The sequence below is a fragment of the Mercurialis annua genome, linkage group LG4 (assembly GCF_937616625.2).
Source record: "Mercurialis annua linkage group LG4, ddMerAnnu1.2, whole genome shotgun sequence".
Classification (NCBI taxonomy): Eukaryota; Viridiplantae; Streptophyta; class Magnoliopsida; order Malpighiales; family Euphorbiaceae; genus Mercurialis; species Mercurialis annua.
In genome coordinates this window covers 36,776,739-36,799,853 of record NC_065573.1, presented here as the reverse complement: position 1 = coordinate 36,799,853, position 23,115 = coordinate 36,776,739, and the positions used below count along the sequence as shown (strand labels likewise).

The 23,115-nt window shown below is 32.9% G+C and overlaps 3 protein-coding genes across 8 annotated transcripts; 1 reads left to right on the top strand and 2 right to left on the bottom strand.

Annotated features, from left to right (window-relative positions):
- Positions 1 to 171: 171 nt before the first annotated feature.
- LOC126678764 (nicastrin) lies at positions 172 to 8,114 on the bottom strand. Of its 5 annotated transcripts, none has more exons than XM_056105436.1 (16): positions 7,824 to 8,114; positions 7,390 to 7,512; positions 7,173 to 7,287; positions 6,362 to 6,444; positions 6,191 to 6,267; positions 5,805 to 5,882; positions 5,074 to 5,145; positions 4,896 to 4,969; positions 4,549 to 4,681; positions 4,366 to 4,437; positions 4,161 to 4,280; positions 3,772 to 3,843; positions 2,784 to 2,924; positions 2,046 to 2,148; positions 1,214 to 1,655; positions 172 to 657 (listed from the first exon to the last, which is right to left on the bottom strand). In XM_056105436.1, exons 1-16 carry the CDS (start codon positions 7,891 to 7,893, stop codon positions 393 to 395), a joined length of 2,040 nt encoding a protein of 679 aa, XP_055961411.1. In that variant the 5' UTR covers positions 7,894 to 8,114; the 3' UTR covers positions 172 to 392. The 5 variants fall into 5 exon arrangements, with proteins under 5 accessions (XP_055961411.1, XP_055961413.1, XP_050229621.1 ...); XM_056105438.1 differs by having other exon boundaries at positions 7,390 to 7,500; XM_050373664.2 differs by having other exon boundaries at positions 2,046 to 2,130; positions 7,824 to 8,113.
- Positions 8,115 to 10,690: 2,576 nt separating this feature from the next.
- LOC126677465 (tRNA threonylcarbamoyladenosine dehydratase 2) lies at positions 10,691 to 17,336 on the bottom strand. Of its 2 annotated transcripts, none has more exons than XM_050372099.2 (11): positions 17,104 to 17,336; positions 16,950 to 16,993; positions 16,742 to 16,859; positions 16,364 to 16,511; positions 15,476 to 15,688; positions 15,027 to 15,161; positions 13,796 to 13,930; positions 13,329 to 13,544; positions 12,082 to 12,206; positions 11,800 to 11,857; positions 10,691 to 11,008 (listed from the first exon to the last, which is right to left on the bottom strand). In XM_050372099.2, the coding sequence occupies exons 1-11, from the start codon at positions 17,193 to 17,195 to the stop codon at positions 10,904 to 10,906; spliced, it is 1,389 nt and encodes a 462-aa protein (XP_050228056.1). In that variant the 5' UTR covers positions 17,196 to 17,336; the 3' UTR covers positions 10,691 to 10,903. The 2 variants fall into 2 exon arrangements, with proteins under 2 accessions (XP_050228056.1, XP_050228055.1); XM_050372098.2 differs by having other exon boundaries at positions 16,950 to 16,996; positions 17,104 to 17,335.
- A 309-nt stretch (positions 17,337 to 17,645) lies between these two features.
- Positions 17,646 to 21,764, top strand: LOC126677466 (protein ABA AND ROS SENSITIVE 1). Its single transcript, XM_050372100.2, has 7 exons — positions 17,646 to 17,812; positions 18,040 to 18,139; positions 18,885 to 19,227; positions 20,379 to 20,646; positions 20,976 to 21,051; positions 21,155 to 21,201; positions 21,315 to 21,764. Exons 1-7 carry the CDS (start codon positions 17,727 to 17,729, stop codon positions 21,499 to 21,501), a joined length of 1,107 nt encoding a protein of 368 aa, XP_050228057.1. The 5' UTR covers positions 17,646 to 17,726; the 3' UTR covers positions 21,502 to 21,764.
- Positions 21,765 to 23,115: the final 1,351 nt, after the last annotated feature.

Below are 23,115 nucleotides of genomic sequence, written 5' to 3'. Positions count from 1 at the left end.
AAACTCCACCTTCCTTATTGAATAAAAAAATAACTAGCTTCCCAAAATTTTCAATAATCATAATTGATGAAATTTTAAATCTTTCTGATAAATTAAGTCAAATATTTCATATTTATTTTATTTTTACACACATTAATATCAGTTCACTTGCAAAATAAAAAACAACTTAGCTTCCGAAACTTCTAATAAATGATTAAATTGATGAAATTTTATAATTTGGAGCTCTAATACATTAATTCCATGCACTAAAGTGAAATAAATATACACGGATGCGTATTATCAATTGCAGCATCCCGGCTAAGCGCTTCAAAATCAGAGTGTCTGCCTATGCAAAAAACAATATGATGATTACAAATCAGTTTCTGCAGGGCTTCAACAAGAACCCTAATTAATCAATCCCGTTTCAACGCCTTTGTGATGAAGGCTCTCGTAATCACTATTGCTATGTAAGACAATACAGTGACAGCAATACCTAACACCAGCACAAGATTATCAAAAGTAGAATTCTGAACTTGATATACTCGAAGGCCAATGGTGTCCCAGTTGCTCTCCGTCCACACAGGGTCCACCATCCCCATTGGGTCCGAAGAATTCGAAGGCAGAACATTCCACATACCGGATTCAAACTTCAACCGGGTTGAATATGCTGGAACATATCTGCGATATAACAGTCAACAGTTAGATGGCCGGAAATTGTAATCATACTCCTTGGCTAGTAAGGCATCGAACCTATGTTTATCATCCATAAAAAGTTAGCACTTAGCAGTAAATGAATCACACCAAAATTTATCATTGACGGCCATGATACCTTTGCAGATTACATATGTAGAGACAATGTTCTGCTTTAGATTACAATTTCTGAAAGACTTAAATATCCATTTTCCCTTCATAACGTGTACACCATGGACAATTCACACCAAAATTGACATTTTTATCAATTTAGTCCTTGAATTTCTTATCTTTAATCAATAAACCCAAATTTTGATCAATTAGTCAAAATATTTGGTCAATTAGCCTCTGGGGTTGTTTTTAAATTAATGCATTTGGTCTAGTGTTTCCATTGCATACATTTTCAGAGGTTAAATTGATACTTGAGTCATTTCTAAGGATCAGTTTAGGCCAAAATATTATGCTGCATCTGGGGCACAATAAAGCATAAGTTCTTAATTCAGACTTGGCCTACTATAGCTAGATTTGCTATAAAGTATATTACCTTGTTGTAGAGAGAACACAAACTCCCTTCCCGTTTGTTTCTTGCTTAATGCAGACTTCGCCTTTATTGCTGCAATCCTTTGAGCAATTAGAACTACTATTCTCCTTTGGAACAGAAGTTCTATCAGCCAAAAAGTTCCATATAAACCTCGAAATATCATCAACATATCCAAGGTTCGGCGTTGATGAAGGTTCTCCAATAATGACACCAACATAATGACTTGGGCATGCAGCAGATGGGGATATGTATTTCTTCACCAGCTCGCAAGATAAACCCGGGTCACAGTCCAATAAACAGCTCATTAGTTCTTCAACTAACGAAGCATTTACATTGATAGCGCTTAGAGCCAAACTGCTTAAATTTGTACTATTACTAGCAAGGATGTAAAGAGAGCGTGCAACAAGAGATGCAGCTGCCACAATAGCTGAAGAGTTTATATTTGCTGCAATTCAAAGACCAATCACAGATAAATAGCAGTTTTTCAAAAAACAACAGATAAATAGCAGTTTTTCATTAAAAAAAAAACAGGTAAGTAGCAGTTAGCACAGTTAAGTTGTTATCATTATTGTTCTACTTTAATGGTGTGTCTGGTTCAAATGAATTTCATAAAATTTGGTGAAATTTATTTGTAAATTAATATGATTGTGTTTGGTTTGTTTAGAAATCATTTGATAACTAAACTTTTAAGTTTTGTAGAATTAGTCATGCTTATCACAAATGCAATAAAATAAATTCATTTGTAAATGAGTTGAATCATGAAGTAGAACTGAACTAAAGAAGAGGTAAATAACAGAAGTTGCAGGGAAAGCTAACAGAACGCAAAGCAACTCACACTTATCATCGAGGTGACTGTGGTAGAAGTTGTTAGAAAAAGCACTGTCAAAATCTTCCAGTACTACCCCAGGGATTGATGGGTTCTGCCAAGATAGAAAGAACTAAACACTATCATAAAATTTCTAAGGTGCCAACTATCCGTAAGAATCTGAGAAACAAAAAAGATGCCAATTCACTAATTGTGGAACTTTTATCAGCAAGATATGAAAGCGACAAAGAGATACAATCTATATCCAGACCCATCCACAAATCTGAGAGAAAGAAACGACTGGAGAGAACAAAGAATCCTTCGGTTGTAAATCTATCTCCAAAACACGAGTTCCAAGACCACAAAGTACAGTTCAACTCGTCAAAAATCTAACTCTATATATTCACATCAGAGGTGATGGAAATAGACTACAATCCTTTACTCACTCACTCTGGCAGAAACTTTTTAAGTCACTTCACTCAAGAGTCAAGACTGAAGAGTAATATAAAAACTGACATTCTCTTGCAACTCTAAACATAATTCCACAATAACATTATTTCACCTAATAATATCTTAGATGGAAATTGGAACCTCAATGTCAATAGTCCCCCACGCTCAACTGTCTCCCAAGCGTTCTTTTGCTCAAGGGAATTTAGAACAACTTGACTGCCTTAATAAAATATTTAACTTTGTGCTAACTTATGAAACCAGAAATAAGATTGTATAAAAAGAAAATACACTAGTGACTATACATTAACTGCTTCTAACCTTTCTCAAAAATGCCATCAAAGATGATGGAGGTATTCCAGGATTTGAAGCGCTTGCTGAAGCAATTGTAACATTATTTAATTCAAGTGAATCTAGGGCAAGTTTGAAAGCATTGAACATTTCTTTTCCGCCTGGAGAACCCTACATCAATAAAATTACAATTACACAAAATAAACATATCTAAGGCTGATTATCAGTGTGTCAGTCATCACATAATAAATACTGATAGTACAACTGAAGGAACAGATAGAATGCCAACTTGGCAGTTTAAGAAAGACGAAATAACAGCATTTGTGTCTCCATTAAGATTCTAGCATATAAGCTCAGGCAAGAGAACTAAATATTTATCTCATTTATAGGATTCTAAATCACAAAGAAGGACATGAATCAATCAAGCACATTAATTTATGATATCTAAATTGACGAGAACATGAAGCAATCAAGCACATTAATTTATAATATCTAAATTGACTAGAACTCCCATCATTTATCATAATATGGAATTTTTAGATGTAAATACTAAATTTAGCATCCACTAATAATAATTATGTTTGATCTATTTGGATCAAGAAGTTGCAGTACTACTAGGATCATGAACTTGTCCTAGAAACTTTTGGTATAATGGATGTCCCATCCACCAACAGCTAGCTTAGTGTCAGACAAGTACTCGGGAATCAGGATGCATCGCTTGATAAGTAATATAAACATCAAAAACATATTCACAGGGTGCTGCCACCATCACCATCTAAAGCTGCCAACATTTTTCAGTGGGATTTACCAACACAACAGCTTACTACTGTTACTTCATGTTCTCTGTTTACCAACACAAAAGCCTTGTTCACATGCAGAAATATAGAGATTATGATGCAATGAAGGCAAAAGAAGAAAAAATTGTAATGTTGATGATGGCTCGAATGTAAATGCACATCTTCCAGGTGTCACAACAAATTTCATGGAGAAAGTAGAAGAGAATCTAAAGAGTTCGCACCCCTGCTGTATGGGCAAAGAAGGTTTCATTCCCTGCATTGAAGCCCCTCCCAACAGATCCAATATCCATGACCTATGTAAGTACACGAGGAGTTAGTCCTATAAGTAAATAAACCAAAGATTACAATGTGATCTGGAATCTAATCAATTAAAACAATGGAAGCCGTTTTAAATGAAAGCAAAGCATGCACAATATAAAAGGTACACAACAGAGTTCTTCTTTCCATATGCTGCTGTATTTTAATTTTTTTGGATAAGTGCTAATGGATATTTTTGTTTGCATCATAATTCTGTAGTGTGTAACTGTGTATAGCAACCTAAATAAAGTGAAAGACAACATAATAGACAGCCATCTGTTTTAAATTAGATTCATCGGGAATAAAGGAATACCATCTCAATTAGAGTGTTGTTTAGGCCACTGACAGACTCTGTCTGCAAATCAAGTTCAAGCAGAAATCTCCTGCTACCAAGATATCCCCATGCCTCCCCAGTGAAGACTGAAAAAACAAGCTGCACCAAGATTACTGTGGTCAGCATTTTATTCTTAAACACACATCAGAAGCATGCATGTTCTCACAAAATCTCTCATGCATACCTGTCTACTAAGATCACCCAAACCATCCACACGAGAAAGTGAATCAACTGCTGCTAGCAAGGAAATCAATCCCTAAAATGTACCAAAAATAGTTTGCTTGATGATTTAGGAAAGAAGAAGATTACTAACATTTAAAACACTTTTACAATTTTTACTAAATTTCATTCAAAAATCGGAACTTACAGAAATAGAAGACTCTGCACCTAAGCTTTTGTCGCGGAAGAAGGAAGCAGAATCCATAGATGCCACTGCTAATATAATGGGCTTGGCTTGATCTGAAGATGAGATATTAATTGGCGGGAGTGATGACCAAACACTGCCTTTCACAATTAAGATCAACAATTAAAATTTAAGCAGATATTCAAGTAAAAGATGGTGGTTTGATTCTTAAGTTACAGCCATCAAAAATGTATTTGGAATAGATTAAGGAATAGAAGAAATAAATAGAAATTTAGAAAAAAAATTATAGTAAAAATAACATTCTTCATAAACATATAAAACAGTGAACACGAACAACAATAATAGCCTACCTGTATCCACCTAATGGAAGGCAAGTCTCTTCTCTCAAACAAGATTCTGAATCATGAGTGCCAGACTTAGAGGTCTAAAGAGAAATCCAAGCAACTTAGATATCATAACAAGCAATTGACATACTGAATGTTTAACAAATTTAAAATGATCACATATTGAAGCATCATAATCCAATACCTGCATCACTAAATCAAACTCTACAACGTTTGCAGTATATGAATTCTTTTTCTCCTCATTCTTCAAAATGACCTAAATTTATATGTGATGTTACAAAATATCAATTAACTCAATCAGAAATCTGCTCATGAAAAAAAAAAGATAAAACCAATAATCATCAAAATAAACTTGCATAATTACAAATGGAGGCAATGACACTTGGGCAAATTAATTGTTAAAAAAAATCACAGCTTATAGATGCACAAAATGTTTTCACATTTTCACACATCCATGTGTCTCATCTAACTCTGGAGCAAGCATCAATTAGGCTTTAATTTTCAAAATTCTCATCTTGTAAGGAGAATTTGATCAGATGGCTAGATACTAAAAAATGCTCCGCTATTTAGTACATAATATGCTTAATGACTTTTCCCCATTACAGGATTATAATGATCATATCAAGGTGGAAAAAAAAGACCCTCAAAGAGGCTATGCCTAAAAATTAATAGAGATGATACAGGTTTTATTGGAACAAAGTAGCAATCTAGCAACATGGTAAGCTAGTACGTTCCCAAGTTCACAACCACAGCCGAACAAGACCTTAAAATTGCAATAATATTCAAACAACTAATATATAGTGACATAATTTCGATCAGAAATGACTTTAGCATCACATGTTTGATACAAAAATATCACTATCAAACAACCATACGGTGCAGAGGAAATCTTATAGCTAAAGACTATGTTTTTACCTCCTGCATGATATCACTGCTATCATTGGAGAGTAAGAATACAGGAAAATTGTAAGATTTCTTCATAATACCAGATCCCTGCAAACAAAAAGGGATGAATAGCAAGTTAAGCTAATGTAAGAATGGAACTTCAAAATCTATCACTGACAAGAGGGGAGCGGCAAAATCAATTCAATGACAGTTGGCAGTCAAAGACATTTAAATATTAAGAGTTTAGAGCAACAAAGGGGGATTTGATAAATCAATAATCTCATATGAATGCAGGTCAATGAGGGAAACTTCTTTTCTCATGCAAGGGGCAAACGCTGAGGATGTTTTACTGAAAAGGAAAGAGGTTGTAACAAGGCTGAATAATACTAAGCAAAGACTAATAACTCATAGCATACAATTGGGTTCCATTCATAATTGATGTTGTGATAAGGAGCAAATTCAGCTTCAGGGAACTTTGGGGCAGGAGAAAATCCTGAAATAAAGAGGAATCCCCACAGTTAACAATTGGCACACATGGTACAAATAAGACATTAATATAAAGGTAATTAGTAGAAAATCACAATTACCTGTTAATTTATTTTGACTGCTGGTTCCAGACTCGACTAAAACACCGCCTATGTTCTCAGCAAAACTTGGATCGTTTGATATTCTGATATTATGATTGTAAAAAAAAAAAAGAATGTCTTCAATGAAGATCCAAATCAAAAGAAGGATATATAATAATAAATTACCAATCAATGATACCAATACAAACTACACTACACATAAAATCTTCAACTATGAGTTTTACAAGCAAGGGAATAAAGATTGTCATAAACTGATGGAGAAGTCCATATTGCATTACAATAGTCTAACTGGGGAGAAAAACGGGAAAAAAACTGTAATATTTTATGCATTCATATTACATCCATTAAAATTCGATCCTGATTGAGTCTAGGTGTTATCCAAGTAGATGCATAATCATCTTTAGAAATCTAAACTTCTTCCAAACCATTTTAGTGACACATAAAAAATGAATTATTGACTATGTTATTAATCATTAAATCTTTTTTATAAGCAACAAAGCCGACCATGGGTCAATATATACACATTTTGGAGCCTATAAACATCGCTATATTTCTTCTCAGAATGAACCAATTGCTAATTTTATTTCAGTTATAATTCCTATTCAATGGAATTTTTCTTAACATTCACTTTCCAAAAAACTCAGCACGGTTTGCTCTCTTTTCCTCACTTAGGCAAAGTTAAACCATGCATATAAAATCCATCTCAGAAAATTTTGTGATGATGGTAAAATGATTTATTGCAAACTCACTTTTGAAATAAAATAATAAAAATTCAAAAAGAAAAGAAATAAATCAACAAGATATTACATGCCTGTCAAAAAGCTGTTGAACATCATGTAATGAAACCAAAACTGCAGATAAACCTGTCAGCTCATTACCACTCTTGAACTTTACAACTGGAGCTGCAATCTTGTTTCGCCCGGGATCTATAAACCAAACACACATTCCACAATAAAAATATTAGATACTATAAATAAAACCTTCTGCGTCATAAATAAAATAAATTACAAGCATTTAGAGCATCTTACTAGCACAACCAATCTCTCCAGAAAGATTGAGTAACCGTACACAAGGATAACCATCGACAACCATATACATTGACTTCTGAAGATCAGGAACAGACTGCATTGACTTCGCCTCTTCTAAATTGCCTCGATCAGCAATGAAATAGAAAGTTAATTACAGATTTTAAACTATAATTTTAACCTAAGCAGCAAAAAAGTAGCAGCTTCTACTTTATTTTCTCAGTAATAGCAGATAAAACAGGATGAGCAGCATGAAAACATTAATTTTCTCATTAATTCATAATTGTTAAAATATGTGAATCAATGCACAAACTAATAAAAATAATAAAATATGAATCAATAATAGACAAAATTGAAGTGAAATTTAAACAATCAGATACAGTATCGATTCAAACATTGCTATAATATAAGAAGTGAAGTGTTACAGAGCGACTTACCGGAGAAAGAGAGACGAAACTGAAAAATGGAGAGGAAAACTAGAAGATACAGACGAAGCTTAGCAGCCATGGCGTAAGTGTAATAGTAATGAGTAGTAAAGAGCAATGCCCGACGGATTATTTTTCCTTAGTATCAAAGAGGTATAAAGAAACCTAATAAGCCATAACCATAGTCAAACTGAAGTATTAAACAGTTTTTGAAGACATAAATTAAGTTCAAAATCTGCTCATTTCATCTTTTGCAAGATGAAATCGGGTCGTATTTCAAAGAGAATTCGGGTAGGATCCAGCGAGCCAGAAGTTTGGGGGTGTGTATATATGGTTGGCAAAATATAATTTAGCTTCTTATTATTTGTCTTTTATCACTTTTAGCCACAGTGGTTTATTGTCGTGTCACTTAGGTAAGTTATAGGGTAATTGATCCTGACAGTCACTATACTTTTCAAAAATTTCATTTCAGTCACTAAAGAATCTTTATTTCCATTTTGATCACTCAACTTCAGAAAAATTTCACAGGTCTTATGTCCTTTTTTCTGCAAACGTGGCCCTCTTTTCTCAATCAGAATTTGCCATGTCATTATTTTTGACACATTAGCTAGCCATGTCAATTAACCTTCTACCATAAAATAACATGTTAATTTTTTTAACATTTAATCTACTTATTTTCTTTTATTCTCTTCACCTCATTTTGCCGTCAACCCTAATTCTACACTCTTTCTTCATTTCAAACCAATTCATGGTAGCAATGAAGTAAATGTAAATATTTGTTGCACCGACGAATCTCCTTCATGGGTTTGCCTCTGTCCACGAAGTTCTAAGAACAGCAACTTCATGACAATCACAATTTGGATGAAAAATCTGGTACTCCATGGTTTGGACGGTTTGAAGTCTGAAAGTAAAGAAAGATGAAGAAATTAATGACTATTTAAAGAAGAATTAAGGAAAGTCTTGGTGAAATTAAAAGTTTCATCATCTAGATTTATAATTTTAAAAATTAGGGTTTATATTTTAGAAAAGAAGAAGAGAATTGGGGAAGGTAATATATTTGCTCGTTAGTCAGCTTCAGAGAGTGGGACCCATGGTGGAAAAAAAATTAATAGAATATTAGGCTGACATGGCTTGCTGATGTATTAAAAAAATGACATGGCAAATTCCAATTGAGAAAAGAGGTCCACGTTTGCAGAAAAAGGATATAAGACCTCCCAGTGAAATTTTTCTGAAGTTGAGTGATCGAAATGAAAAAAAAATTCTTTAGTGACTGAAATGAAATTTTTGAAAAGTATAATGACTGTCAGGATCAATTACCCTAAGTTATACTTGGGACATTCACAATACTTTTCATACAAATGATAGATGTAATTGATTTTTTAATATTCAAACTATTGTTTTATTTTAATTTAGTGAGTAAATTTTGATTGGTTTTATTTTAGTTTAGTGAGTAAATTTTGATTGGTTTTATTTTAGTTTAGTTTACTGAGTAAATTTTGATTGGTTTTATTTTAGTTTAGTTTACTGAGTAAATTCTGATTCATTTTATTTTATTTTATTTTAGTGAATAATTTTGATTCCTTTTATTTTTATTATCCAATTTTAATTTAACAGGTCCTACTAAAAATGCATGTGACAATCATTTTTTTATCAGAAAAATTGTCATATATGCATATTTTAGCCTACAAATTTTCTTTTGTAATAAAATTTGATATGTGCTTCATCGATAATTGATAATCCATCAAAAAAATAAAAAAATAAAATAGTATAAAAAAGATGATTATCTTCGACAGTAAAAATAAACCATTAACAGTAGCTAAAGAGAAAATAAAAAAATTATAAGCGGTGAAATATTTTTGGATGATTAAACATCTTTTTTTTTTATAACAAGTTCAAATAAAAGTGAATTACTTTTGTCCAATTTGAACAGAATGCTACGTGTATGCCATTCTCGTCCACATAATCGGAGATAACGGAAAAATATAATTCTATTAAATGATAATCCATTTTTTTAATAACATTAGATACCACTTTAAAATAAAATATAATTATTAAGGTTCAAAATAAAAGCCGAGTCTAAGAAAAATTGAATATAAAATTTTAAAATAGTATAAATTATAAATAATAAAAATCACATCAACCGACATTAAATTATATATGGTTCATAAATTTAGAACTTATTTAACAATTAACATACTCTTTACTATTGTAATCATATTTATTCACTCTACATTTTGTAAAACTTTACGGTATTGGTTGATCTTAATTATGAATTTTATAATCGTTATAAATTACAGAAATTGCATTTAATTAAAATAATAAGTATAGATGACATATACTTTATAATTAATTAGAATAGTGCCATTGTATTATAGCACAATTGAATATAATATATAAAATTTTCCATTTGATTTACTTAATAAAAGAATATTACATGGTTGAAAAAAAATTATATTATTTGCGTCAAATTTAAAATTCATAATAAAATTATAAATTACACAATAATTCATAATTCTTTCTACATTTTTTATTATTTTTATTTTTCTACTCAACTAAACAATTTATAGAATCAATCAATTTTATTTTCATTTTTATTTTTTACAACTATATAGATCCAAACAACATATAAAATCAAGATCTAAAATGCAAATAAACTTATAAAAGGTTAGATGTTTTGCAATTTTAATAAAGAAATATTTGTGCAATTTGAGACATCAACATTCATTTTTTCTTTTTGCAATCAAAATCTTCAATCAAGATCCGATCAACCAGTAATAATGCAAACGTCGGAATCCATCTTATTATACCTTTTATTTTTGAATTCCAGCATTCCACACTTCATATTTTAAATGCATGCATCATACTATTGTGCACTCAGCTCAAATAAATCCCAATTTATGTAGCCGTAGGCAATAAGTTACATCGACTTTGATTACATACCATGTATGAACTTCTACCTGAAATAGAAGCCATTTGCCATATTAAGCGAAGGACCAAAATTGAAACGCTGAGAACTTCATTCTACTCTACCGGTCGAGAAGCTATCACATCTTCATCAAAATTGTAATGGACCAAGCATAGGTATTCACAAATTAGAAGTCCAGCTCAGCGCGTTTCAAAACAGATGCAATCCTCTCAAAAAATTCCGGTTCATTTTCCTTAATTTCATCGAGTGTTCTTGGTTCATGTTCATCTGCCTGTGAGGGAGGGGAAAAGCTTCTGTCAGTATCTGAATCTTAATTTTGAGTGCAGGCACAAGATCATACCGCTTTAGTCCGCATACGAACGAAGGAAATATAAAAGAGCAAGCTCTCGACAGGTAGCATAATTCACAAGAAGTATGAAAGAAGAGTAACAGCCTACTTATTTGAGAACAAAACGAAAGCAGATTAATAAACTAAGGTTTTCCATTTATGTCAATGGCGGCTTCTGAGTCTGATAATGCAGTCTCTAGGACATAGTTTTACGGAACTTTAATACAACATTTATTAAACCAAATACTCCATGATTCTAGAAAGGTAAAGGAAATAATATCAGTACACTTGTATTAGGATCTAAACTCATCCTTCCCTAATGAAATCCGAACTTCTGAATTGGGAAATTGCCGGTTAAAACTGTTAAAAAGCAAATCATCATAAATCAATCTCTATGACTAAAGATTCTAATTAAATACCAAAATTATCACAAACAGTAAACTCTAGAAGAAAACCTTCACTCTTCATTTTTTTTGATACAACCTTTACTCTTAAATTAAAAACAAGTAATATGCTCATTCTGTACATACCAGTTTCCTGAATTTATCAAGCTGTTGCAATCAAAATTTTAATCCTAGAAGAAAAATGAAACTAAGCATGCATTTTCAGATCACATACGCGCATAAACAGGAAACAACCAAAATCTTGCTGAATCAATGCCAAAATATGAGAACCGTGTTGTTTTCAGAACAAACTAGAGGACGATTATGTCTGATATGATTAATTAACCATACCTCTTGAAATTTTAAAAGAATTAAGTTTGACACAGAAGCAGGCTTTGCCTTGTCCCACCTGAAAAAGGAGTGTTTTTAGTTTGTAAGTTGTCCAGAATTGAGTTCAGAATCATCATTCATATGGCCCCTACAAAGTTTGATTTACAACAATAATATAATAATCTTTTGCATCATGCAAGAAGTCATATCAGATAAAAATATAAAATTAGTAGGGCTCTTGAGCTCTGAAACAAAGCAACCAAAAGGAACGTCACCAAAGTTTCCTGTGTTTGCTGTATATACCTGACAAGCATTAACTCATTAACAGATCGCCACATTCCACGTCCAACATCTTTTGCAAACTCTTCCCTAGCACTTCGTCCATGCCATAACTCCTTCGCTATATACTTTACTTCTTCAATGTCTACCTATAGCACAGTAACGGCAACCAGTATACAATGTAAGCCAGATATGTGTCGCTATGCCACAAAAGAACAGCATACCAACAACCAGCAAGGAAGAAAAAATTGGCTGCAATATGGTTGCAACTATTTGAAACTAAAATACTGAATTTAACATCAAATCACATGTAGTGAAGCTTAAACAAAAGGCCAGTAGTTTCAGTTTGATTCCTAAGCCTTTCCATGGCTGGATTATATAAACTTCAGCTTGGAGCATTCGCATGGAAATTCTGATACACTTTCTGTCAGTTCGCTTGAATATTTGCCTCGCTTTGTCTTTAGCTAGAAAATCAATTAAGCTAAGATTAAAAAGAAAAAAAATCTTTGGAAGCATCTTTAGGACAATAACCGATGCGGTTCCTCTCAGTCTTATTTTAGTTGGGAAGGGGGCGGAACAAATGTTAACCTTATTATTGTCTCATAGTGATAGCAATCTTAATTACACTTGAACCTACAGATTCTCCATATTTGTTCATTTGTGATGGTAGAAAAAGCTCCTACAAAATGGAGAAATTCTTACATGAACCTAGTTCACCACGTAGGATTATGAACCATCCAATTATCGAGTGAAATGTGGCATTAATAAATGCATGAACCAATAAATAAAAAGTTTTAAATGATAGTTAAATTAAATACCTATTAATATGATATTTATTGATTGTTTAATACCACGTGTTACAAGATAAATGGATGGTTCATAATTTTACGTGGTGAACAAGGTTCATGCAAGTATTTCTCCATAAAATGACATCAAGAATTCTAGAATACAACAAAAAGCTCTCTATTTGGCACCCATAATTATAACAGAAAAACTACATATTCTTCCCCTTCAGTTTCTAAAAAGAACAAAGGAAAACAAAATGAAAAAAATAAAAACATACTCTCTGAATCCTTTCGTCTGCATAAAGCTTGTTTGCAAAATGCATATATTGTAAAAAAACTACTTAAACCGTAACCAAATCATTATACAGTCTTACTAGTAGAAAAAAGACAAAGTGGAAATCAAGGTGGCTAACAAGGACTACCCGGAGGCAAGCATCATATTTCATAGAAGAGCAAAAAGAATATTTTAAAGGATGAGTCTCATACCTGGACTTCCTCGGCTGTCCCATATAGTGATTCTTCATGCTCAATAAGACGTTGATGAAGCACCCGGTAATGATCCAAATCAAAGTTTACCACAGGTTCGGTTTGAACTTGAAATCCGGCTAGTTGTGTCAAGACATATGAGGCCATGACCTGTCCAAAAATCGCAGGGATGGTACCAAGAACAGGTATGATACGAACCCTAAAGCCTGGGACTATCTGATATGATTATGAGAAGTTAGAAGCAGTTTTTATTCGGTTAGATGTGTTTGAAATACTACTCATTTTTCATACTAATAGATCTACTTTTATAAAATGTATAAACATTTCGCAATTTTTCATGCAGAGCAAAACAATTGTAATACTTTAGCCACGGTTGATTAGCTAACCAACCACATTATTCCGATCTATGTTAGTAAAATTATTGAATAGGCCGTCTAAATATTCAGGGAATCAGTAATCATCATCACCTGATAATCGGCAGGATTATCTTCTTCTCCACTTGGTCCCTTAAACGGAAGTAATTTAACTTTAGGTTTTTCAAGAGAGAATACAACAGGGATGCCACCATCAATGCCATACTCTTTCCTCAGGCGGTGTCTTACCTAAAAAGAATCTTATTCAAAATCAAGTGCCAGAAATACTACCCAGTGAAGCATATCCACTAAATACAATGGAAGACTAAATGAAACATTATGCTCTGCATATTGATTCTTACAGTAATCTAAGTAGGTAAGAAATTCTGTATTTACTAGCCAAAGAATTGGGGATCCAATGAAGCCAGCAGCAAGATTTTTGAATTCTTTATCTTATATAAAACTTTGAAATCAAAGACAAAATCTGATTAGTCATATTAGTTTGCCCAAATAACCAAAACCTAAAAAGAAAATGTTAAGACAGCAGAAACAACAGACATGTAGAGGATGATGCCTCTTAGACCAGATATCAATAATTGATGGGATAGATAGTATAGTGAAAATTCTGGAATTTTGGACAATACTGAATATAGACCAACAAATAAAAAATATGATAAATGACCAGAAATCAAGAATTGATAAGTTACACCAGTGCAAATTCTGAAATTCCATACAATTAATACCGAGCAACAGCAGAAAATGTGATCTATGTAGCATATAATGGAACCTTAAAACACCATTTTAGTATTAAAGCAATAAATCAAAGCCTTATCACTTCCTTTTCATTTGCTTTTCAAATGTATAACTATGTATTAACGCAAATAACTTTGCAATATAGAATACTAGTGGAAAGAAAAAAGTATGTAAAATGAAAGCATGGCCAATATTTACGGAAAAGCCACATAATTCTCATGCTAAAGGTGGGTGTGGAGAATGGGCTGTGATATGTGAGGACTTGTAATTAGCTGACTTTCCCAAGTTAATACAATCTCTCTTCAAAAATGTCTATAATATATCATAAAGAAGCTACTTGGTGTTGTTTCAGACAGTTTATATAGTAACTACAGACCAACTTGGTCCCATTTTGGAATATGCAACCCCGTTTTTCTAAGAGAAAAGACAAGAGATCAATCTTGATATTTAACTAGCATCGGGTTGGTTACCATTCTTAAGAGAATGGACTGAGATCAATCTTGATATTAAAAAAAGCAAGAACATTTGATAAACATTTTAAAAATTAGCAATGCTTGAATAATTGAATTTAACAGGAAGCAAGAAGGATTACCGAACGAGATAATGGATCATTTGTTGACTCTCTCAAATCAGCAACACGTATTCTTGTTGGGTCAGCTCTAGCACCAGCTCCAGTTGCAGATAGGACCTTTAAACCTCTACGCACACATGCAGCAAGAAGTGCAACCTATTGAAGATGAAAGTATAATGATTTTAAAGTTGGATATCTTACATAATCAAATCTCAAATACCAAATAACACCAAAATACTTGAAAGGAATTAGAGGAATTTTTAGCGTTAAAACATGGGATAGATATTTATCATGACCTATGATCTATACAACAACAACAAAATTAAAGGGCTCTCATTACACAATACTAAACAATGTATATAAGTTTGGACTATTTGCTATCCCAACATCTTTCTATAAGTCATAATAGAGAAATAAATATTATCAAATCATATACCTGCAGCTGGCAAATTAAGAGCACTAGGATGTACCTTTGTGTCAATGTTATCAATGCAGTCCAAAACAAAGTCAGGGTTGCCAGAAAGAATTTCTTCTTCGGATGATGCATCATATAATAGTACTTTTGCTTCTATACGGCATTCTGGGAAGATTGTTGAGAAATGCTTCTTCAGGCACTCAGCTTTAGAGATACCAACATCTGCTCGTGTCGCAACAGCATGCCGATTTAAGGATGAGAGAGAAACCTTTTCGTTCAAACAAGAACAAGCATCTTAGGTCACCATAATTATTATAAGTTTAAGACTTTCATCCTTCTTAGGGAAATTTCATACTTTTCTTTTTTTCTATTATATCAGCGCATTTTCATAGTTCTAGTGACGCTTATGTGCCAAAGACCCTTTGAGGCCTTGGCACAAAGTGCTGACATGCTTTTAAAATAAAATGCATGTTGACTTACATATTAAACAGCTATAATTAAACCCACAAACAATGGGTAAAAAGGAGAGTTGCATGATTTTTCAGATTACTAGCATACTATCCTTCCTAATTCAGATCTTTCTTTATGCTCAAATTTCAATTGGATAACACCTTGACTGATTTCTCAATCCTACCTTTGCCTTAAACCCTAAGTTCCAATTTTTAGCCAAAATTTTCACTCAATCCTACCTTTGCCTTAAATCCGAAGTTCCAATTTTTAGCCAAAATTTTCACACAATATATGGACTATATGTTAGTCAGACCACCATGAAAAGCCTTCATAATTTACCACAAATAAAGGTATAAAATTATGAGTGCTTCAGTGAAGTCTAAACCAGAATAAATACTAGAAGCATGGAACAGTCTTAAATGCCAAAAGAGTAACAGAAAAAATGACATAGAGAAACATAAAGGAAAAAGAAAAATCCAAAATTCAACATTACCTGGTCAAAATCCACGAGGAGGAGTCTCCCAATTCCTGATCTAAGAAGCATAGATGCAGCATGACTCCCAACACCTCCAAGACCAATGACTACGACATATGATGCAGTCACCTTGCACTGAGACTCATGACCAAAGAACTGAATGTTCCTAATATTGTGGACAAATATTATATGTTACTCTGAATATTTTACTAAGACCAATATGCAAAGAGCGAAAATAGGAATTCAAGATTCAAATGCTAGCTCTAGTCGCTGAACGATTGACAAGGGCAATAATGCTTTCGACTTTAAACTAGCTCTAATACAAAACTTAAGCATTGAGAAAGTTACTATAACTTGATGTTGATAAACAAGGAAAGGGAGATTAGATTACCTTACCTGGTCAACTGTTCTGCAACTATGTCATCTGTTAAAAGGTCCGTAGCAGTCACTTCACAATTCCTATCTCCATCGACCCTGCAGCTTCCCAAAGACGGTTCAGATACAATTTCTTTACCTTCATTTTTAGTAAAAAAACAGGATTAGAAACCATTTGTGCATAAGTTCATACCATTTAAAGTATCATTTTTGGTCATAAGAATCATACCATATAAAATATCAATTTTACTACTGCATTGGGGAGTGATTCTTCTGCTGCAGGAAACACAATCGATTAAGTTTCACTCAATAAGTATTATTTTTTTCTATAATAGATATGATTAATTCAAAAAAGAAAACAAGTAGAACAAATTTGAGCTTGCCTGGGAAGATGATTGAGAAAAAAGAGGGTAGAAGCAGAACCCAGAAGAGCCCCAGCTCCTACTAATGCCATCAATTTTACTTTCTCCTCCATTTTTACTGCCTTTCGCTATGTATGTCAAATATGCGCGTACAGTGTCGTGACAAGGGTTTTCCTGAGAAAGTATTCAGGCGGGGTTTATCAAAGTAACAAACTATTCTTCTTGCTGTTTGGTCCTTAAGGTTTTTGGAAACATTGCATTCTCATCCCTTAAGTTTGGTTCAAAGTAACACTTGGAAGTTGTATCAGTATCGTATCCAATAAATGTCATTTTTCCCCTTCAACTTGTTCAAAACACCTAGTTTGAAGACGGTTTTATCCAAAATGCTTTTTGTAAGGGTGCTTTTTTCTTCCGAAGAAGGGTGTTTTTGTTGAAAATTATGAATTGACCTTATTTGATATTTGGTTTCAAGTTGAGGGGGGCAAAACGAACCATTGTTAATATCGATACATATAATTTGGCAATTTTTTGCAAACAGTCCCTTAAATCTTTATTTTTTTAATTTACATCACATAAAAAGAAATTTTCGTCAAATTTACACTAACATTACATATCGGAAGGACAGCAACAGAAGCAAGTGGAAGATGGATACAGAGAAGAGGAAAGCATTATATCGTGCGAAACTCAACGCCCAGAAGAAGGAAAAGCGAATTAATTCTCCTCTCGTTAGGTATCCAATCCATTCCATTTTCTAGGGTTTTCAGTTTGTTCTTGATTGTGTAGTTAACTAATTAGAAACAAATTGCAATTATACATTTCCATGGAGAGCATCTGTTGCTGTTCTAAAGTAGGGTAAAATTGATGCGCTTTTACTTACAAAGAGTAGATATTGAGTCCTTCGAATTGAATGGGTTTATTGTGTAATTTTTCTTTTCTTCTTTATATGATGATATTCAGGTACAATGAAGCGGACCAACCTGTATGTAGGGTTTGCAATGTAGTTTTGAAATCTGAATTCTTGTGGGATGCACACCAAGCTTCTCGTAAACATCATGAGGTCATTCATAACTTATTTACTCTCTCGTTAATTTCTGGTGTGGAATAATGTAATACATTACTTGATTTCCATTGATTTGGAAATATAATAGTTTAAGAGCTCAACTACCATAATCTGCACATGTTTAGTTTCGGACATGGAGGCAGATCAGTGTGCTTCTATGTTAACCCGTTCGGATTAAATGATTTTCTAATTCTCCTTTATAGAGGTGTCCCTACATTGCATATGCAGAAATTAATCTAAGATTTCTAACATGGTGTCTTTATGTACATCATTAAACATTTTTCACCATGTCGATGAGCTCTGTTTCTCAACTGCATATGTTTTAATGATAGTAAGATGCATTTTTTTTTTGGTTGCATTCCGAGTAGTTTAAAATCACAGGGGATAGGCCCAACCCAAAGCTGTTTAATACTCAGTTAAATCTCCTGTTGACGCTCATCCTTTATTTAATAGATTCATACAGATGATTTTGTTAAGGATGAAGGAAGAGAGAAGTAGAACCATTTGAGATTTATATATTCTACTTTCTAAAAATCAAAGGACATAAAAGGGTTGCAGAAAAAACAATGTTTGAAATGTTCTCAGCTCAAGAAATTCAATGCATCATAGTTTTGCTTTAAAGGTTTACTGTTCTTGAGTCTGACTGCTTTATTTGTGGTAATTTCTAACTCATGGTTTCATTTTCTGTTCATGTTTTTTTTTTCATTAATTTTTTTCTAACATGAGGATTATTCTGGTGCAGGCAATAAATAATCTCAAAGCCAATGCAGCTGGACGTTCACATGTTAACACTACAAAACCTGAAGCCAATACAGAGTCTCCTACACCTTCACATACAAATAATTCAAAATTACGTGACACAGGTGAAGCATCAACAAAATTGACCAAGCCTCAGTCATCGTCTGTGCTTCCTGCAGATTTCTTTGACATCCATAAGACAGAATCAACTTTACCTGCTGCTGCACATTATTCAGAGTTGGGTGATAAAAATTTGGAACCCTCAGAAAAATTATCTAAGCGCCAATTATCATCTGTCCTTCCTGCGAACTTTTTTGATAATCCCGAGTCCAAGAGACAAAAAACAGGTATGCACTTTGTTTTATCCTCCTGAGTTTCCTGGCGTAATTATTAGTAAAATGATGAGATGGCTATGTTCTCTGCTGGTTCTTATATAGGTTTTAGATACTTAAACTTTCTGTCCAAATATTTGCAAATGAAAAAGATTTTTGAACAAATCAAACAATGTGTGCTATTCAGCCTCTGCACTGTGGAGGGATGTCTATGTTACTTGTATATTCAATAACAAGAATAGCAAAAATGCATCAGTAGAGTTAATATTAGACTGAAATATCTAAACATTATTGACATGATTAAACCTTTGACTATACTGGGGTTTTGAACTATTATGCTCAAGAAGTCTTATACCTGGTATTATACCGGGGTCTTGAATTTATTTTTCTTTCTCATTTTGTGCATTGGTAGATTCTTAGGCAAGTTAATCTATGTGATATTTTCTTGCAGGGCGGCAAAGTTCGTGGTCTTCTATTAGGAAGTTCTATATTTCTTAGACTACTTTTTTATTTTTACGCATCAGTAATCAGTTTACTTCATCATCCCAATGTCAGATTTGTCAGACATCTTAGTGAAGAGAACTATCAGGATAAGAAAAAAAAACTTTTAGGATGATCCTTAGATATGAGGGATTGGTGGACAGAATTTAAAACATATAAAGAGTCCCAACAACATGACGATCACGTGTTATTAGGGAATTGATTACAGTGGCCATTCTATGTTTGTACTTGTTTGACTGTACCTAACTTTAATTTTCTCATAAGAAGTTCCTTATCTTAAACTAGTGAGGATAGCATATCTTGCTGTGCTAAAAGTTAGAATCCATTCTTTCTCTGATTAAGATGCTGCTATAGTTGCAAAAACAACAACTTGAAAACCACTTAAAAGATCCAAAAAACATGTTAGGCTGATAGCTATAGGAATGGTACTACTGCTATTATGCTATGCTTGCTAATGCTTTGGGTTCATTTTTTCCTTTTATGATTTTCATTTTTCTTTATGTCTTCGTTTTGATACTTTGGCACATATAAGCATCTCCAGCTGCAGTTTTCTTTAATGTCACAATCTATTGCATATATGGTTCTCTAATGCATTTGGAATCAAGTGTTTTGGTGAGGCTTATCATTATTGATTTTTAGACAGTAATTTGTGATTGTGTGTGTAGATACAGAAAAGTCATTAAACTCGAATTCCTACAAGAAGTCCGGCAGTTTTGGTCAAACAAAGGTGGAGACTTTCCTAGAAGATGAAATTGATGGGGTACGCAGTGGTAATGATGTGCAAACAAAAATCACTGGGAATAGCAGCGAATCTAAACAGACACCTGTTACAAACATGAAGCAAGTAAAAGGTGCTCTTCCTGAAGGCTTCTTTGATGACAAGGAAGCTGATTTGCGTGCTCGTGGGATTAAGCTTGTCAAACCAGATGTCAAGTAAGTTCCATATCTTATTCTCTCACCTATCTCGTGCTTACATCTCAAACATTTTTCTTGTCTAAATTACTCTGAAGTCTGACTATGAGTCTAACTTTCTTTTGGAGTACATTTGTTGAACTGAAATTTTAATATTCATTTTCCAAAAAATCTCGCGGACCAAATTTGTAAGAATTTAAAATATTTCAAACCGAACCGAATCAGTTGGTTCAATCAATTTTTTTGGTTTGGTTTAAACCAAAAATGAACTGAATTTTTTTTTACTTTCCAAACCAAACCAAAAAATCAATTTTTTATTGCTCACAATACATATGATTAATTATGGTCAGGGATGAGTACAAGGAATTTGAAAAGTTGATTCAAGAAGACATGCGGGAAGTGGATGATCGTCTGGAAGAAGAGGAGGTCAGTGCTATCGGTCACCTGAGAATATCTTCAAAATTTCTATGACTTAATTGTCTATACCTAGAACTTTTGGTTACAAAATTATGTTTTGCATTAACTGCAGATTGATGCTGCTGAGACGATTGAAGAGGCTGAAACAGAAGAACAAAAGTAAGTTCAGCTTGTCCAGCAATTTTTAATATGTTTGGTTCTCAGGAGTTCTCATTAATTTTATTTTGTCAATAATTACCTCCCCTTTCCAATTTCTCTCTCTATCATACCAGGAACTATAGGGAAAAAGTTGAGTTTTTGAGAAAGAAGAAAAAGGAGCTGATGGCTGCAAGGTCAGCGGCCAAACGCGACATAGATTCTAGGGATGCTAAAAAGTCATCAACTAACGAAGAGTCATCTAGTGATGATGACGACGATGATGAGAATTTCACAGTCGATTGGAGAGCGCAACATCTTTGAAACCAAATGGGCAAAAACAATTTCTTCTTCAAAGATCATAACATAATTTGGTATGTGATATCACTTCTTTATGACAAAAAATGCAAAAATTACATATGATGTGGTTCTCTTGACCTTTTTTTTAGCAAATTAGTAGAAGTGTCATTATTCAAATTTTGCCCTAGAACACAAGACAATGATATAATAGGCTAGAGTTTTCAAGATGTTATATGAGTCCCTGACTGGAATTTTTTATGATCTATATTCTGCTAATTCCCCACTAACTGTTTCCTTTTAGCTTTTGTCATTTTTCCCTCTTTGCAGTTTTTAACTTTTTTCTTTTTTTTTCTTTTTGAACAGTTCAGTATGGAACAGCTTTTCCAAATCAGTTTATGACTTTCGTAATTTTGAAAGAAGTTAGAAATTTCAGTTTCTTTCAGAAGTGACACTTCTCTGAATCATTAATCCCTAATCCAAAACAAACTCTTAATTTATTCAATTAAGAGAGTGATGGCTCATAGCTTTGTCATCAGTCACTTCCACATAGACTTAAAGGAATCTCATGTAGACTTGGGTGATTCGTTGGTTAAATCAAATTAATCAATATAACCAAACCTATTTTGTTTAATTTTTTAGGAAATAGCATTTATTCTTTGCTTGGTTCACTTTTTTCATTCTATCTTTTGAGAAGTTGAGCGTTGGACTAGGAAAATGACTTCCCTAAAAAAAAATTAGATAAGTCCTAGTATTTCTTTATTTCTAAATTTAATTATCTTTAAGTTATTGAGGTATTGGAAAGTTGGTAAGTAAACCAAGAAAAGTTATTACATATTTTGTGCATAGAAATTCCCGAGTAATTAACTTTCTGGAAAGTTTGTATAGTTTTTAGGCCTAATCACTCAAAAACCCCTCACCTTTAAACTTTTTTTTCAATTCCACCCCGATGTTGAAAATTTGTCGATTTTACCCACTTTTGAATTTTCCGTTTTCAATTGTACCCCAATATTTTAATTTTTGTTAATTTTTTTACTTAAATGATGAAATCATTCAATTAATTAAGTCTAAACATGAAATTAAATTCTTTTTTATTTAAAAAAGTACAAATAAGTCCTTTATTTTTAAAAACTAACTAAAAACCATAATCAAATTAACACTAATTTAAATTCTTAATTAATTTAACTAAATTTAAATAAATTTTAAAAATATACAATCAATATATGCGAGACATGGAGAATGTTTTAAATAAATTTCCAAACGCAAAAGACGTTAATTTAATTTTTCAGGGTACAATTGAAACACAAAAATGCAAAATAGGGTAAAATTGACAAATTTTCAACGTCAGGGTATGATTGAAAAGGGGCTAAAAGGTCGGGGTTTTTTACGACATTAGGCCTAGTTTTTAAGTGAGGCATTGTAATTTTATAAATAGCTGAATCAGAGAAACACCTAAAATGAAAACGAAAGAAGTGTCCCTTCCTAACCAAAGGGGACAATAGCAAATGAAAGGACAATGATAATAAATACCAACTAAATTGTGTTTGTTCAAGTTTGTCTGTGCTCCACTTATATAAGTGCTATGTTCTTGTGGTTTCTATTGGTTATGCATTACATGTTTACATTTACTAATAAATTAGC